This window comes from Sinohyriopsis cumingii, chromosome 2 (genome assembly GCF_028554795.1).
Source record: "Sinohyriopsis cumingii isolate HCF-2022 chromosome 2, ASM2855479v2, whole genome shotgun sequence".
Classification (NCBI taxonomy): domain Eukaryota; kingdom Metazoa; phylum Mollusca; class Bivalvia; order Unionida; family Unionidae; genus Sinohyriopsis; species Sinohyriopsis cumingii.
Genome location: NC_142962.1, coordinates 24754326 through 24769868, shown reverse-complemented (window position 1 = coordinate 24769868; position 15543 = coordinate 24754326). Strand labels below are relative to the sequence as shown.

General features: G+C 38.8%; 1 protein-coding gene across 2 annotated transcripts in view; it reads left to right on the top strand.

Moving 5' to 3' along the window:
* Positions 1 to 3279: 3279 nt before the first annotated feature.
* The window catches only part of LOC149804490 (protein amnionless-like), a 72257-nt gene continuing 59993 nt past the window's right edge, over positions 3280 to 15543 (top strand). Inside the window, exons 1-2 of one of the 2 annotated variants that reach the window (XM_089940705.1) lie at positions 3280 to 3439; positions 4215 to 4381. In XM_089940705.1, coding sequence (XP_089796831.1) covers positions 3397 to 3439; positions 4215 to 4381 — 210 coding nt within the window. In that variant the 5' untranslated portion in view covers positions 3280 to 3396. The other variant, XM_089940706.1, reaches the window with a different exon arrangement.

The following is a 15543-nucleotide window of genomic DNA, read 5'->3' as shown; positions in this document are numbered from 1 at the left end:
TGGCTGCTAATTTGTTTGGATTGATTTCTCGACCTCGTTTTGGAGGAGTGATGCTATGATGAAAACGATAATGAAAGGACACACTTTTCTAGAAAGACATAACTGTTGTACTCTTCGGTCTTATGGAAGGAGGAATGTTATTTTTTAGTTTCTACAAAAGACTGATGGAACTCCATCGTTGATACAAAAAATTCCTAATTATAATCTCACCGTGATGTCACTCCTACAGCAGGAGTTACTATCATTGATGAATATGCAATGTATCTGTATCACTTGTTGTTGTTGAGTTTAATTATAGTGGCGTGCGCACAATTGTGCATGTGCCACTTTTTTTTCTGACTGCACCGCAGCCTGTTAGTTGTTCCTGGGAAAGAGAATGGTGCCACCTCCCCCAGGCTTTTATGGGTTCAAGGAACCCTGATAGTTTGGCCTCAATCTGTGGGTCCATAAAGGTCCCTTACAGTTGAATGGTTGGCTGTCATTAGTGGGAGGGAGAGCTCGGGAACGGTCCTGGTTGGTTTTCACATCGCTGGTTTCTTGTTGCATTTGCCTGGGGTTTTTTTTTTCTGTTTCAAAATGTTCTAAAAGGGGGGGGGGGAGTTCTATGCTGTTTATAGAGGTTGTTAGTACAAATCATGTACGAAGAGAGATTTTCAAAGTTATTATGGTATTACTAGTCGAGATGTTTAGTGTGTGCTTCCTACGTTTTGTTATTTATAAGTTTTTAGATATTGCCTCTTTAAGTTATTTATTTATTAATGTTTTTAGCGATTGAATGTTATTTATACTTTATTTAGCAAGAGACCGGAGTCCTAGCCGATTACACGGTTCGTTAAGGACATTTAGGACCGGAGTCCTAGCTGATTACTCGGTTCGTTAAGGACATCTAGGACATCCAATTTTGCGGTTTCCTTAGTTTTTGATATGTGCTTCGTAAGTGAATTATTTATTAATATTTTTATAAAATTGAATGATATGTTATGGGTTTTTATGTGGGGGCTTCTAAATGTATTTATCTGTATCACTATTCCGACAGTGAATGTGAGTGTGTTGTATGCAAAGCATCGCGTCGCAAATGCAATATATCTGTATCACTATTCCGACTAACTGTGTGTGTGTGTGTGTGTGTGTGTATGTGTGTGTGTGTGTGTGTGTGTGTGAGTGTGTTGTATGCAACTCATCGCGTCGCAAATGCAATATATTTGTATCACTATTCCGACTCTGTGTGTGTATGTTTGTTTGTGTGTGTTGTATGCAAATCATCGCGTCGCCAATGTCTGTATCACTATTCCGACTAAGTGTGTGTGTTTTTCTGTTTGTTTGTTTGTTTGTGTGTGTTGTATGCAAACCGGAGCGTAGGATATGCAATATATTGTTGTGTATATTTAATTTGTATTGTATTATTGACCTTTGTCCGTAACTGTGGGTAGGAGTTGGGTCTACCTATACTTTTTTGGTAAATAGTATATGACATAGCTAATCCTTGTCCATGATTTTTTATTCTATATTAAGATTTTTTACTTGGAGCTAAGTATGTTTACTTGGATTTGAGCGCAGGACATTTTGTTCCCACAGGAATTCCTGGTCTACTTGCTGTTTGACATGTTTATTTTTTTTACTAAAGTTTTAGTGATAGACCTGATATTATTCATAACATAGAATTTTTACAAATGAACCTTTGACCCTGATCCTGGACACTCATATTGTGACTTAGGCTCTTATGTGAGAAATAAACGGAAATTCATCATTCCTACTTAACATCAATCCTTACATTATTCAATTTTATTTGTGTTCACTTACAATTTTAGAGGATATATTTATTTAAATTAATCACTGGAATTGGAATTGGACTGCGCTTTTTGAATTTACGAATAATTCAGTTTTTTAATTAGCAAGAATTCTTTTAGACACATTTTGGATTATAATATTGTGATCCATCAAGACTGTTAGCATATCAACACTATTCAATGCTATTAGTACATCAGCACATTCACAATTTAAATTCATCCTGGTCGCCGCTGGAATTCTTTCAGAATACTGTATACTTTTGGACTTGTGGTGGAACGTTTATAGCTATTAATTCAGAATACTATAAGTTCTTTTTAAATATTACTTCCCATTGTATGGAAATATGTTATTTACTGAATTTTACAAAACTTGTAGGTTTTCACTCTTTTCTGTTAATTAGTTTAAGACCATAAAGTCATAACTAAATATTGGGCACTCGTCCGGGAAACGATTTCTTAAAAAATATTTCAGAAAACATCAGTTTCTTTCTGAAATTTAAATTCACTTTGTTTCGGAAATATATTTTACTTCCTGGTATTTGCAATCTCACATATTTGAGAAATCTGTGAGGAAACCAACACTCTTTTACAATATCATCTAAAATATAAAACTCTTTGGTATGACTCGGCCGGAGATCGAACCCACGACCTCCCGCATCCGAGGCGGACGCTCTAACCACTAGGCCACCGGAGCGGTCTCTCTGTAGTTCATACTAACCATCAGGTGGAATAATATAGTTTTCTGTCTAACTGTGTAATTCGTCATAAATTACCCCTTTCTTTCTTGTTTGATGACCGCTCTGGTGGCCTAGTGGTTAGAGCGTACGCCTCGGAAGCGGGAGGTCGTGGGTTCGAACCCCGGTCGAGTCATACCAAAGACTTACAAAACTGGTACTAACAGCTGCCTCGCTAGGCGCTCGGCGTTAAGAGGTTAGTGTTAGGACTGTTCGGCCTGATGTCAGGAAAATGTGACTGGGTGGGACATCATGCTACATGTATGCGGCATCATGCCCCGGTGCTAGACATCACTATAAACTGCCATACTGCAGACATCGTAGCAATATGACTGAAAAATTGTTAAAGCTACGTTAAAAATCCTAATCACACACACACACACACACACATTCTTGTTTGTATGTGAAGAACGAAAGACAGACATATAGAACGAAAGAAACGAAAGGAAGAAAGAAATAGTAGTGATAAACAAAACACTGCCTTTCGGGTAAATTACTTTTTAAGCATTATTGAATAGTTTAAGGTACAAGTACATTGTATATGCCATTCCAAGAAAGTTTCTACATGGGCCGATCTAATGAATTAATCCACGTACAGGTATCAGGTTACCTGGTCCATGTTGGATTTAACTACGCGTGCTGTGATTCTGATAATTCTAATTAACTCGCCGATTGTATGCTAATGAAGTGTCGTCCACTGCTTTAGTACTTATCTCTAACACGATAAGTTTATAACATTTGCAATGTTTTCTTTGCCTTCCTAAGTGGTGCATTTATTGGTGAATCACGTGGCGGAGACGTTACAACCAGGTAGGGAAAAGTCATAAAGTACGCCCCCTTGTCAAAAGTTGAATAGAAGATTGCTTCAGTTCAAAATGGAGAAGGCTGTGATAAGGCTTGTTTTGTATTTCACATTCGGTAAGCTCTCTCTCTCTCTCTCTCTCTCTCTCTCTGAAGCATTGTGTTAGGTCGGAGATTATTGGCATTGTGGGAGGGGGGTCTGAGGAATGAAAGAGTTGTTATTACGGTTTTTGTTTTAGCTTAGTAGCATCCTGACAGCACAAAACTGTCAAAATAAGTATACCTATGTTAATCTTTTATTCTAAGAAGTTGTGATATCAACATTATATTTGATGTGGTTTTATTTTTATTCGTTTTTGAATGAGAAAGGTTTGGATTAAAATTGGGTTTTTAGCGTCAGCCCCCTCCCCAATTCCGTTTTTCCTTTTCTTTCAATATTTGCTTTAAAATTTAGATTTATATTCAAGTTACAAATCTGAATTTCCTAAATCTGTGTAAAAAAAACATAATGTGACATAAATATAGCGACACCATTTCCACATTTTACTGGTTTGAATTTAATTCATAACACATTTTCATTCGGCATTTTTCTACGTTCAAAATGACACGAATCTTAACTAAACGACCGAATTTCCCTGATGAAAATGTCACATCTGACGTTATTTTAGTTTTATTTTATCGCATCATCTCTTGGTCACTGATGATTGAAAAGAAGCATAATTGCATTATACATGAATATTGTACAACGGTAACATATAATTGCATTATACATTAATATTGTACAACGGAAACATATAATTGCATTATACATGATTGTTGACCAATGCTTTCTTCATATTCTTCTATTCCATCTTATTCTTCTTATAATAATAAACATTTTATTTTTATAAAGTGTCGGTGACTGAATGTTTAACTTACATGAAGTGGCTGCCCAATACGAATTTGGATAATCCGTCTAACTGGAATGAGGGACGATTGCCATGCGGAGATGACCGCCTTGTCATTCCTGATGAAAGCCCCGTAGTATTTTATCAGCTGAACACAACGATCCGGGAACTTGTAAGTAGCTGAAGCACTGCAAAAAGAAAAATGGGTGGGGGTGGGGTAATCTTCTGGCAGATGTAGATACGGTTCGTGTTGGCGTATGCACATGCCACAGTAGAGTGTAACCGTTCTGATGTATCAACAACATACCATCACAGAGTGTACTAATGACGGTGTGTCAACAGGTACGTCAGTTCAACTTTTTTCGGGGGGGGGGGGGGGCAAAACTTGACGGGCTTGTTAATTTTCTTATATAGGCAACAGCATAAGCATATTTACTATTTACAGCACATGCAAATTCGGTGGGTGGCATTTCCCCTCCCCTCCTCAAATGACGTCCCTGTGTATCAATATACCATAATAGAGTACACTTATGACCGTGTATCAACATACCATAATAGAGTGTACTCAGGACGGTGTATCAACATACTATAATAGAGTGTACTCAGGACGGTGTATCAACATACTATAATAGAGTGTACTCAGGACGGAGTATCAACATAATATAATAGAGTGTACTCAGGACGGTGTATCAACATGCTATAATAGAGTGTACTCAGGACGGTGTATCAACATACCATAAGAGAGTACACTCAGGACGGTGTATCAACATACCATAATAGAGTGTAATCGTGTTGCTTAATGTGCATAACACAGTAAATTGTAATCGTGCTGTTTTATGTGCATAGCACAATATAATGTAATAGTATTTGCTTATGTACAAACCACAGTAGAGAACATTCTTTTTGGTTTATGTATAGACCAGAAGAGATTGTAATTCTTGCTTTATTAACATACCACAATAAAGTAAAGTGTTATCGCTGGGGTATGTGTATACAGCAGTAGAGTGTGATTGCTGGTTTATCTTCATACAATTTAAGATTGCAACCGTGTAAGTTTATTTACACAACACAACAAAATGCAATCGTGTAAGTTTATGTACATAACAATGCAATCATATACATTTATGTACAAAACACAAGAGTTTATGTATATAGCACAATAGAGTGCAGTCGTGCGAGTTTATGTACATAACACAGCAAAGTGCAATCGTGTAAGTTTGTGTACATATCATAACAGATTTCAATCGTGCAAGTTTATATACATAACACATTAGAGTGAACTCGTGTAAATTTGTGTACATAATAGAACAGAGTGAAATCGTGTAAGCTTATGTACATAATGCAAACAGAGTGCAATCGTGTAAGATTTGTGTACATAATACAACAAATTTCAGTCTTGTAAGTTTGTGCACATAATACAACAGATTTAAATCGTGTAAGTTTGTGTGCATAACACAAGAGTGCAATCGTGTGAGTTTCTGTACATAACACAACAGATTGCAATCGTGTAAGTTTGTTTACATAACATAAGAATGCAATCTTGTAAGTTTGTGCACATAATACAACAGATTTCAATAGTGTAAGTGTATATACATAATGCAACAGAGTACAATCGTGTAATCGTATAATAAAACAGATTTTATTTGTGCAAGTTAGTGTAAGTTTGTGCATATAATACAACAGATTTCAATAGTGTAAGCGTATGTACATAATGCAACAGAGTGCAATCGTGTAATCGTATAATAAAACAAATTTCAATAGTGTAAGTTAGTGTAAGTTTGTGTACATAATACAACATATTTTAATCGTGTAAGTTTGTGTACATAATATAACAGATTTCAATCCTGTAAGCGTATGTGCATAATGCAACAGAGTGCAATCGTGTAATCGTATAATAAAACAGATTTCAGTAGTGTAAGTTAGTGTAAGTTTGTGTACATAATACAACATATTTTAATCGTGTAAGTTTGTGTACATAATATAACAGATTTCAATCCTGTAAGTGTATGTACATAATGCAACAGAGTGCAATCGTGAACACTTATGTACATAACAGTTTTCAATCGTGTAAGTGTATGTACATAATGCAACAGAGTGCAATCATGCAAGTTTTGTGGTCATAATATAACAGATTTCAATCGTGTAAGTTGTGTACGTAATACAACAAATTTCAGTGGTGTAAATTTTATGTACATAACACAACAGATTGCAATCTTGTAAGTTTGTGTACATAACACAATAGAGTGCAATTGTTGGTTTATCCACATACCACTTTAGATGTAAGCGTTGACCTGTGTGCACCCCACAATATAGAGTAGCTGTGTTATAATATCACTTTGTTTTTGTCGCAGGCTTAACGCCACTTTTCAGAACATGATAGGCCATTCATGGCAGCCAAGCCACTGGCAAGCTTTCTCACACACCTAGGATGGCCGAGCCAGAGAATCGAACCCACGCGGATAGAAGTGAGACGTGAGTGATCTGTGAAGGCAAGCACCTTAGACCATTCAGCCTCCCGTGGCGATCGTTGGCTTCAGTGGCGTACTAAGTGTAAATGGTGCAGAGGCGTAGCTGGGGGGTGGGGCAGGGGGGTACATATGTCCCCGGGCGCCAAGGTACAGGGGCGCGAAAATGAGGCTTACAACGTTACATTATAATAAGTAAACAAGGGTAATATTCAAAAATGTGATTAAACGGGGAGGGGGCTGGGCGCCAATTTTATAGTTCGTCCCGGGCGCAAAATATCATAGCTACGCCTCTGAAATGGTGTCCGGGACGACGATGATGGCCTAAAGAGGTTTTAGCGCCCCAAGACCTCTGGTTCCCTTGGCAACCGCCCCGTTCCCCTCCCCCCCCCACCCCTTCTACTGTCTGGCTTATGGAATATCATTTTAGAGTGTAATCGTTGGTTTATGAACATGCATCTTTAAAGTGTAATCGTTGATTTATGGAGATACCACTTTATGATGTATTATTTAACTTACGTACATACCACTTTAGAATGTAATCATTGGTTTGTGGATATACCACTTTAAAGGGTGATCTTTCGTTTTGCTGGTATAGCTTTATAATTTTACGTTCACTGCAAAGGAAATACAGCTCACTAAATACAGTGCTGCGCATGCTCAGCAGTTACAGTAGCGGCCTTATCTAGGTATGAACGGTGGAAGGGGAGGCTACAATTTTGGAGATTGTTTACAACAGGTTATAATTCAATCAAATTATTTAAAAATAAATATCACTTTGAAACACAAACCTTAGTTTTTTTTATTATTTCAAAGAATGTCCTCAGTGATGTAAACATTAGATTTTGGGGGCCTAATGTCCTCGTTTTGCACCGGGCCCGCACAGGCCTAAATCCGCTGCTGGCAGTTAGCATTCTTTGAAAAGATATTAAAGCAATATGATTGTTTCATACCAAGGTAGATTTTATCATTCTGCACCTTTGCCGTTAAGTATACGCCACTGTTCTCTGGCGATTGACTATTCACGTTTGGATATTATCCCTATGCCGAACAACTCGGAGGTCACATCTGTATATTCAGATTAAGGAAATAGTGCGAAATGCTTGTTCCTGTTGCTTTATTTATTTATGTGACTTGGTAAGGTCAGTCTAATTTATCTCTTAATTGTAATTTAAAAGTACAATTCTAAATGTACAAAATGAAACATTTGTTTTTGCAAAACTTAAAATTGCCCATGTTATTTGAGCACTTCCGTTAGTTTTGCAAGCTTTTAAGCTCTTCAATTTCTTTAGTAAATAAATCTTGCATGAATCCACAATCCTATAATATCTAAATAGCAGTGATCGGTTTTGAAAAACACATGAACTTAATGACCTATGCTATACTATGCATGCAGACTATTTATTCCATTCGGTTTACGGGGCGTGTGATGAGTACAATCCTCATTTATTGTATGATATCTTTTGTGTAAATATGAGAAAGACGATCCAACAAAGGTTGTTGTTGTTGTTGTTGTTCTAGGGTTTAACGCCATTTTTCAGCACAAGATAGGCTATACATGGCGGCCAGTATAACTGGTGGAGGAAGAACCCTGGAAAACCCAGGGAAGAACCACCGACCCACGAGAAGCAACTGGCAGGCTTTCCCACGTACCCACGCTAGTCGAGCCTTGGACTTGAACCCACGCAGACAGAGGTGAGATGGCAGTGATCCGGAACGGTGAGCGCTTTAGACCACTCGGCCACTCGGGGCCCCCTCCAACAAAGGAAAACCTCTTCTACATAAAGAATAAAAACAGCCCATAAATATACATCCGCCAAAATAAAAACAAATCTAATAAAGAGAACAACAACGTTCTGTAATGATGAGCCAAAGTGATGTATGATTGCAATACTTAATTACTTTCTCGTATCGGCGTAGACGGGTCATGCTAGTATTGTGTCACAGCAGTTACAAGTGACTAAGAAGGCGTGAATGTTAAATCGAAGCAAAATTAAATTGCTTCACGCGTAATTTCATGTACACATCATTATGTCTTATATGACTACTATAGGTTTTGTCGAATCCATGTCATATCAGTTTACGCGGAACTGAGCAGTTTCAAAACGTCCTATAAAGCTTATGTATTTGTTACGTAATTTGTCATGATCTGCGTGAAGGAAATTTAGCAATAATTTTAATCGCGACGCATTATGATTAGGTAAGTTAGATTTTCATCAAATGCATATACCTCTAATATAAATGCAAGCATGGGCGACCACAGAATTGTTTTCGGGGAAGGGAGCACATCTGTTGTGGTCAGCTATTAAGTTTTTATGGATTTAGGCCAAAAGATGTTTAGAGGTGACATCCGGGTAACTGGGTGCAAGCCCCCCCCCCCCCGCCCCTATTCGCGAGTCTGAAGAATACGTATGATCACTGGAGCAAAAAAAATAGGTCCCTGATTCTTCGTCTTGACGGCAATAAGTAGACTTACTAAAGCTGCGTCAAACACCGGGGCAATAATAATAATAATATAACTGCTTCACATATTAGATCTACTTCTCTTGTTTCCCTACCACTTACTTGGGGGGGGGGGGGCGGTTTGAAGATTCTGTCTTGTATAGTCAACCAATACACTAAATGAACCGGACACATCAAGTTTTTTTGGTGTTGTATAAATAGCTGTATGATAGTGTCGTTGTTTGGGTTAGCGCAATTTTCAGCTCAAACAGGCTATACCTGGCAGGACCTGATCGGTGTGGGGTGGGGTTCAGGGGTTTCCGACCCAACCCAACCCCGGCTAAAACTAAAACCGTACACACACATAATGTCACTTTTCACTTGAAATTTGGCCATTATTTTATTCTTGTGCACTTTGATTGTATATAATGCACACTTTAAGTAAATTGACACATATACTTATTTTGCTTTGGTGCAATTTCTAGGAAAGTCAGGGCACTTTTCAAAATCCGGGACTCCCCCCCCCCCCCAACATTTAACGTGATGCAGCCCTGACCTGAAGCCAGTATAACTGGTGGACGAAGAACCCTGGAAAACCCCGGTAAGAACCACTGACCCACGGGAGTTACTGTCAATCTTTCCCACATTGGAAGTGTTCGAAACTCGAACCCAAGCGGACAGAGGTGAGATGTCAGTGATCTATAAAGGCGAGCGCTTTAGACCACTCGGCCACTCGGGGCCCCAGGTGTATAAAAATGTATAAATTATAAGTGAAAACCGTGAAATTAACTGTTATGTTCCGTTTTTGCAGTGCTAATAACGATTTCATGGCACAGACTGGTCAATAAAGGCAGTTCACATTTAATATTTTTCACGGTGACAGAACCGGATCGTCCGATAATTCTGTTTACTACTCATGAGCACTAGGACGGTTGCGATGTATCTAAGTTACTATTGTCTTTTAAACTATCACCTTTCCTAGGCATTCCGTAACATAGATCGTCAGATTTCAGCTTCATTTCGTAATGTCATCTCTCCTTTTATACGCCATGTTATGTATTATGTGATATATTTTCTGCACCGGCCATTGGTATGAAACACAAAACAATGTTTTGTACTAACGCGTTATGTGAAAATTTAATGCTTAACGATTAATAGATGCCGGTGTTGTTTTGAAATACATTGCTAAAAACTGATGAAAGCGTTGTTTTCTGTGTCGTCCGATCATTCCGTTATTCATAATCTTTGTAAGTTATAGTAGTTCTCAAGAAAAAATAGCCTTGTCAGAGTGTCAGACAGCAAACTGCAATTTGATTTGTAGTGAATACAAAATAATACATTAATTAATTTCTCTTAGTAGTACATTTTACAACAGAAACATTGCTCAGCGGTAACAACGACTAACAATTCCACTTCTACTTCTCATCCTGTCACAATCATTACTTTTACTTTGAAGCCTATCAAAATTAGATCATTTATAAAAATAAAAAACTTTTTCCATTGTTCGAACTTTAGTCATTATGAGATGGCTTGTCGCCTGTAGTCCGTCTGTGTGCGTTAGCGCTGTTCAAACATTCAACATGGTCACAACATTGCCCATCTTCAAAATATTGTTATTATTACTTCTCCTGAATAAATGGTCAAATCAGAATGGGGTCTTAGCTGAAAGACTTCTTATGATGTCTGGTTGGTTCTAAATGAAAATGGCACCGAACTGATGTCCAGTACACGGGGATACCGAATAGGGGACAGTGGGGACGAATCGACCTGGGAGGTGCTTCTACAGAGGCAACAAAAATGGTAAAAAAAGAGAAGAAAAAAAGGAAAGAGGAAAAAGAAATGAGCAGCAGAGGGGGCGAATCCCACAACTTTAAGAAGCCTCCAAACGCCGAAATAAGCCCTTTATAAAACCCACGCTTCATTGTAAACTCAATTGTCGCCGCGCGCTGTTGTCGTTTCCCCCAGAAGGGGCGCCGCCTACAACTTCAGTGACTTCGTCGCCGACGCCGAAATAACACCGCGAGGGTGCTTCGTTGTAAACGCGATGACGAAGTCATCATCGTCACCGTTGTTGCTGCGTGCTGTTGTCGTCGCCCCCTCTGCTGCTCTCTAGCTGAAAACTGTATCTAACCTGACTCGATACCGTGTTCGAGGATCATGTAAATTTATCGTTACAAACCCATGTGGTTTTGCCTGAGCACGACTAAAGAAATGTTTAAACTTATTTATATCCATATCGCCGCTGCACCAAGTCTGATGTATATTTCGTAACGTGTGTGTGTCAACGCCGTTGAACAGCGCAAGAATGTTACAGTTGTCCCTGATCACTTTCGGGATTTGTGTATATCGTTGAGTTACACAAATCACATCTACATTTTTATGTCAGCCGCGTGAGAATATCCTGGCAGGATTTGATTGTTTGTCCAACATCACATCGTCGTACACGACTAAATTATTAATACTTCCATCAATATCATCGATACTTGGTGATTCATCAATACTAGTAATAAATTCAACAACATCATGGCCACCGCTTATCGATTTTGCATTCTCATTAAAATCTTTTAACACGCTGTAGCATCGCTGATCGTCCACAGATGGAGCTACCAAATACAACTTATCCCACTTCATCCACTTCATTATTAAATTAAGCAACAACTGCGTCTTACCACTCCCAGATGGGCCTATAATTATCATGCGAATTGAATTTGGTAGCACCGAGTTATGTTTGATTGGCTCTGGTCGTTTTGTAGCAGAAAAGTCAGTGATCTCCATTAGATATATTATAAAAGAATATAGATTTATATTGTGTGAAATGTAGAGCACGTACCCCAACTGCAAACATAACAACCACTACAACAAAAAATAATCGACAAGCGCTTACAGGCAAGTGTGAACGATGCGGCACAAAAAAGTTTAAATTTATTCGGTCAGGTGGGGCGCCAAAACCAAAGTCAGCGTCAAGTAAAAAAAAAGGAGGTGATATTGCAGCCAAGTTAGGAAAATTACCAGGAGCTCCGTGGGCTAAATACCCAGGAGAAAAACATCTTCCAGGATATAATTACTGTGGTCCTGGAACCCGACTTGATATCAGGCTTGATGCCTTAAATCAACCCAATCCAGGTGAGTACCCGATAAATGCTATCGATAGCGCATGCTATGTCCATGATGTAGCTTACCGAAGTAAGGATTTGCAACAGCGCCATCTCGCGGATGTGAAATTAATTCACGCGTTAAATGCCATTACTGATAAATCTTTCAAGGAGAGGTTAGCTAGCTGGTTAATAAAATCTGCAATGAAATCTAAGCTTGTATTAGGTGCTAGTAATTAATTATAATGGAGTCGATTTATTATTCCCCATGAGGATACTGGAGAGGTAGCGCAGCAATCGGCAAGCTTGCTAACGCAGCAACGGTTACACGTGATACTGCTAAGAATTGGTTATCCAAACAGGCAATATGGCAAATTTACCAACCACCGCCTAAATAAATTCACTTTGCACATTTCGATGTTAGTGTGCCAAATGAAGTTCATCAGGCTGATATATTATTTCTGCCACATGATACCATTCGTCGTCGAACATACAAGTACGCGTTAACTGTAGATGATGTTGCAAGTAGATACAAAGATGCGGAACCGTTAGCGACTAAAACAGCATCTTAGGTTGCTTCTGCGTTTGGACGAATTTATCAACGAGGACCTCTACGATGGCCACAGCTGCTGCAAGTTGATCCTGGTAAAGAATTTCAAGGCGCAGTATCGTCGTTGATGAAACAACATAACGTTACCATCAGACGAGGGCATACTGCAATTCATCGTGATCAGGCAATTGTTGAGCAATTCAATCGAACACTTGCTGAGCGGTTATTTGGATATCAATACGCGAAGGAATTTATTCAGGATACGAGATCACGCGAATGGGTTGCAAGATTACCAAGCGTGATAGCTGCGCTAAACAATGAAATTACTCGAACAACCAACATGAAACCTGCCATCGCGGTCACTAAAAAACATATACCTGTGCAACGACGTGGTTTCTCAGCACCGCCAATACTGGGTAATGTCACTGTGAGATATTTATATGAACCAGGTGAACTTGAAGGTGGTAAATAAAGAGCGACTGATCCTATCTGGAGTATTACCGCACACAAGATATCTAACATAACTAGATCCACTGGTAGACCAGCAATCTACAGACTGGATTCAACTGCTTCTCAACGTGGATTCACACGTGAACAATTACAAGCAATTCCCGAGGACACACAATTACCACCCCGATCACTTAACTAGCGCCTCTACGCCGGTTGCACTCAAGACAGGACAGCATCACATTTTCGCATGTATGACCAAGATGATTATCTTTTCTGTCTACGGTAAATTGTTTTGGGTGTTTACTCGAATACTGCCACAACATTATACAATTACAGCACGCACAGTAATTATTCTGCTGTTGTTTCAGTGTCATGATAAATTCAACATCGAGATCAAAATCGCGATTATTTTTTTTGTCACTCTGTTTGTAACCGGTTAATATTTTTCTTATTATATCACTGTTGTTTTCATTATTATCAGCCATTGACTCTTCCAAGACAATTCTTCGCAATTGACATATTCTTCTGACTCGAGACACTGACAAGTAAACTAAGTTTGACCACTCGATTCGATCATCAACGATCCAGACAGTTGTATCACTGATAGTTAGTCCATGAGATGAATGTATCGTCATTGCGTGTCCTAGCGTCCACGGGGATTTACTCATGCGCAGTGCGTCTTTAGCAGCATCAATGTCAACTAGCACAATATCATTCAATACTAAATTCTGTTTCTCGGTCTGTCCTGGTATATCAACATCTATATTCTGTAACCGCGTATCAGCTGGTCTATAACACAGTGGCGTTGGCAACATTGGAAATTTCTCCCGCTGTAATTGAAATAACTGCTGTTGAAGTGTGTCTCTAACTATCTTTCTACTTGCCACTATCAAATCGTCTGGTTTCCATGTTTTCCAAAAGTCGCTCATTGAAGTTTCAGGAATCATCTCGCGCATGATTTCACATTGAATTTTATTCGGTTGTAATCTGATTAATGTTTTAAATTCCTTCAACGTTGCATCAAGTGCTATATGATCATCAGACACTTCTTCATAATAATCAACAAAATCTTTTAACCATAAATGCGGAGATGGACCAACAAAAGGTGGTGGCTGACCGTGATCGCCGCACATTATCACTGCAGTATTTTTTGTTAGCAGCACATCCAGGAACAATTTTAATATATCTAACGACACTGTGTATATCTCATCCAAAATTATTTTTCCCAGGAATATATTTTGTTCCCATTCGATCTGGAGTCCATACACCGCCGCTGTATTTAAAAAAGCTGTGATAAGTACAGGCATTGACTCCTCGTTGTTTCATCTCCCTGTCTAGTCTGTGTGTAGGTGTTAGCACAATCATATCTGAATTTCGAAATAATTAAATCGCTCGAGTTGTCTTACCAGACCCACCCGATCCGCTCAAATAAACGGTTTTGTGTCTGGTGATTGGATCATACACAGATAGTGCATTCGACATTTCTGATAATTCTGATTTGCAATAATTATCTTTGATAGCAACATCAGCGGATTCACAATATCCATGTAACATCTCCTTTTTTATTCTCCACGAACTCCATGATTCATCAGTGCTTGTAAAACGAGCCAGTGATTCTGAATATCTTTTACTTAAGTAAAATGAATCCGTTGCAACTCTAACTGCAGTGTTTGGAAATCGATTTATCATTGATAGTAAATTTATAGAAACATAGGCCAGCATTGAAGATCTTAAATGTGTGTATTGAGGTGACTGTCCGCTAATATAACTTACAATTGTGCCCAACTTTCCGCCGTCGAACAAGAGCGCGTCCTCCCGATTACAAAATATATTTCTCGCAGTGGCATCAGCAATTATAAAATTTAATTCAGCCTCATCGATAATCAATCGTGAATGATGTAGTTTATCATCATATGCACCACCTTGAGTAAATTTACCGATTATTCTTCTACCGAGATCTTTTGCTGTTTTTTCACTATTGCTGAGTTTAATCTTAAGAACTTCAGGAGCCTCACCGACAATGACATCCATGGGAGTATTTGGGCTCTCTCGTGCATATTCTTCAATGACTTCATCTACACTGATACACTCCGGTGTTGGCAACCAAACTAAAGCCTGCGGTCGATATGATATGATTGCTTCACTGACCGTCAACGAAACCAGTATTCGGCTGTCAAGCATATATCGCAATAACACTATTGGTGCCCAACGCTTTTCACTAAAGTGTCTGCCAAATCAAACATAACAAATCGGATGAAGTTTTTCAGCTAGCGCAAACGACGTTACACGAGCAAATCCTGTCAGGGAAAAATCGGGTATAGGACCGTTTATAGCA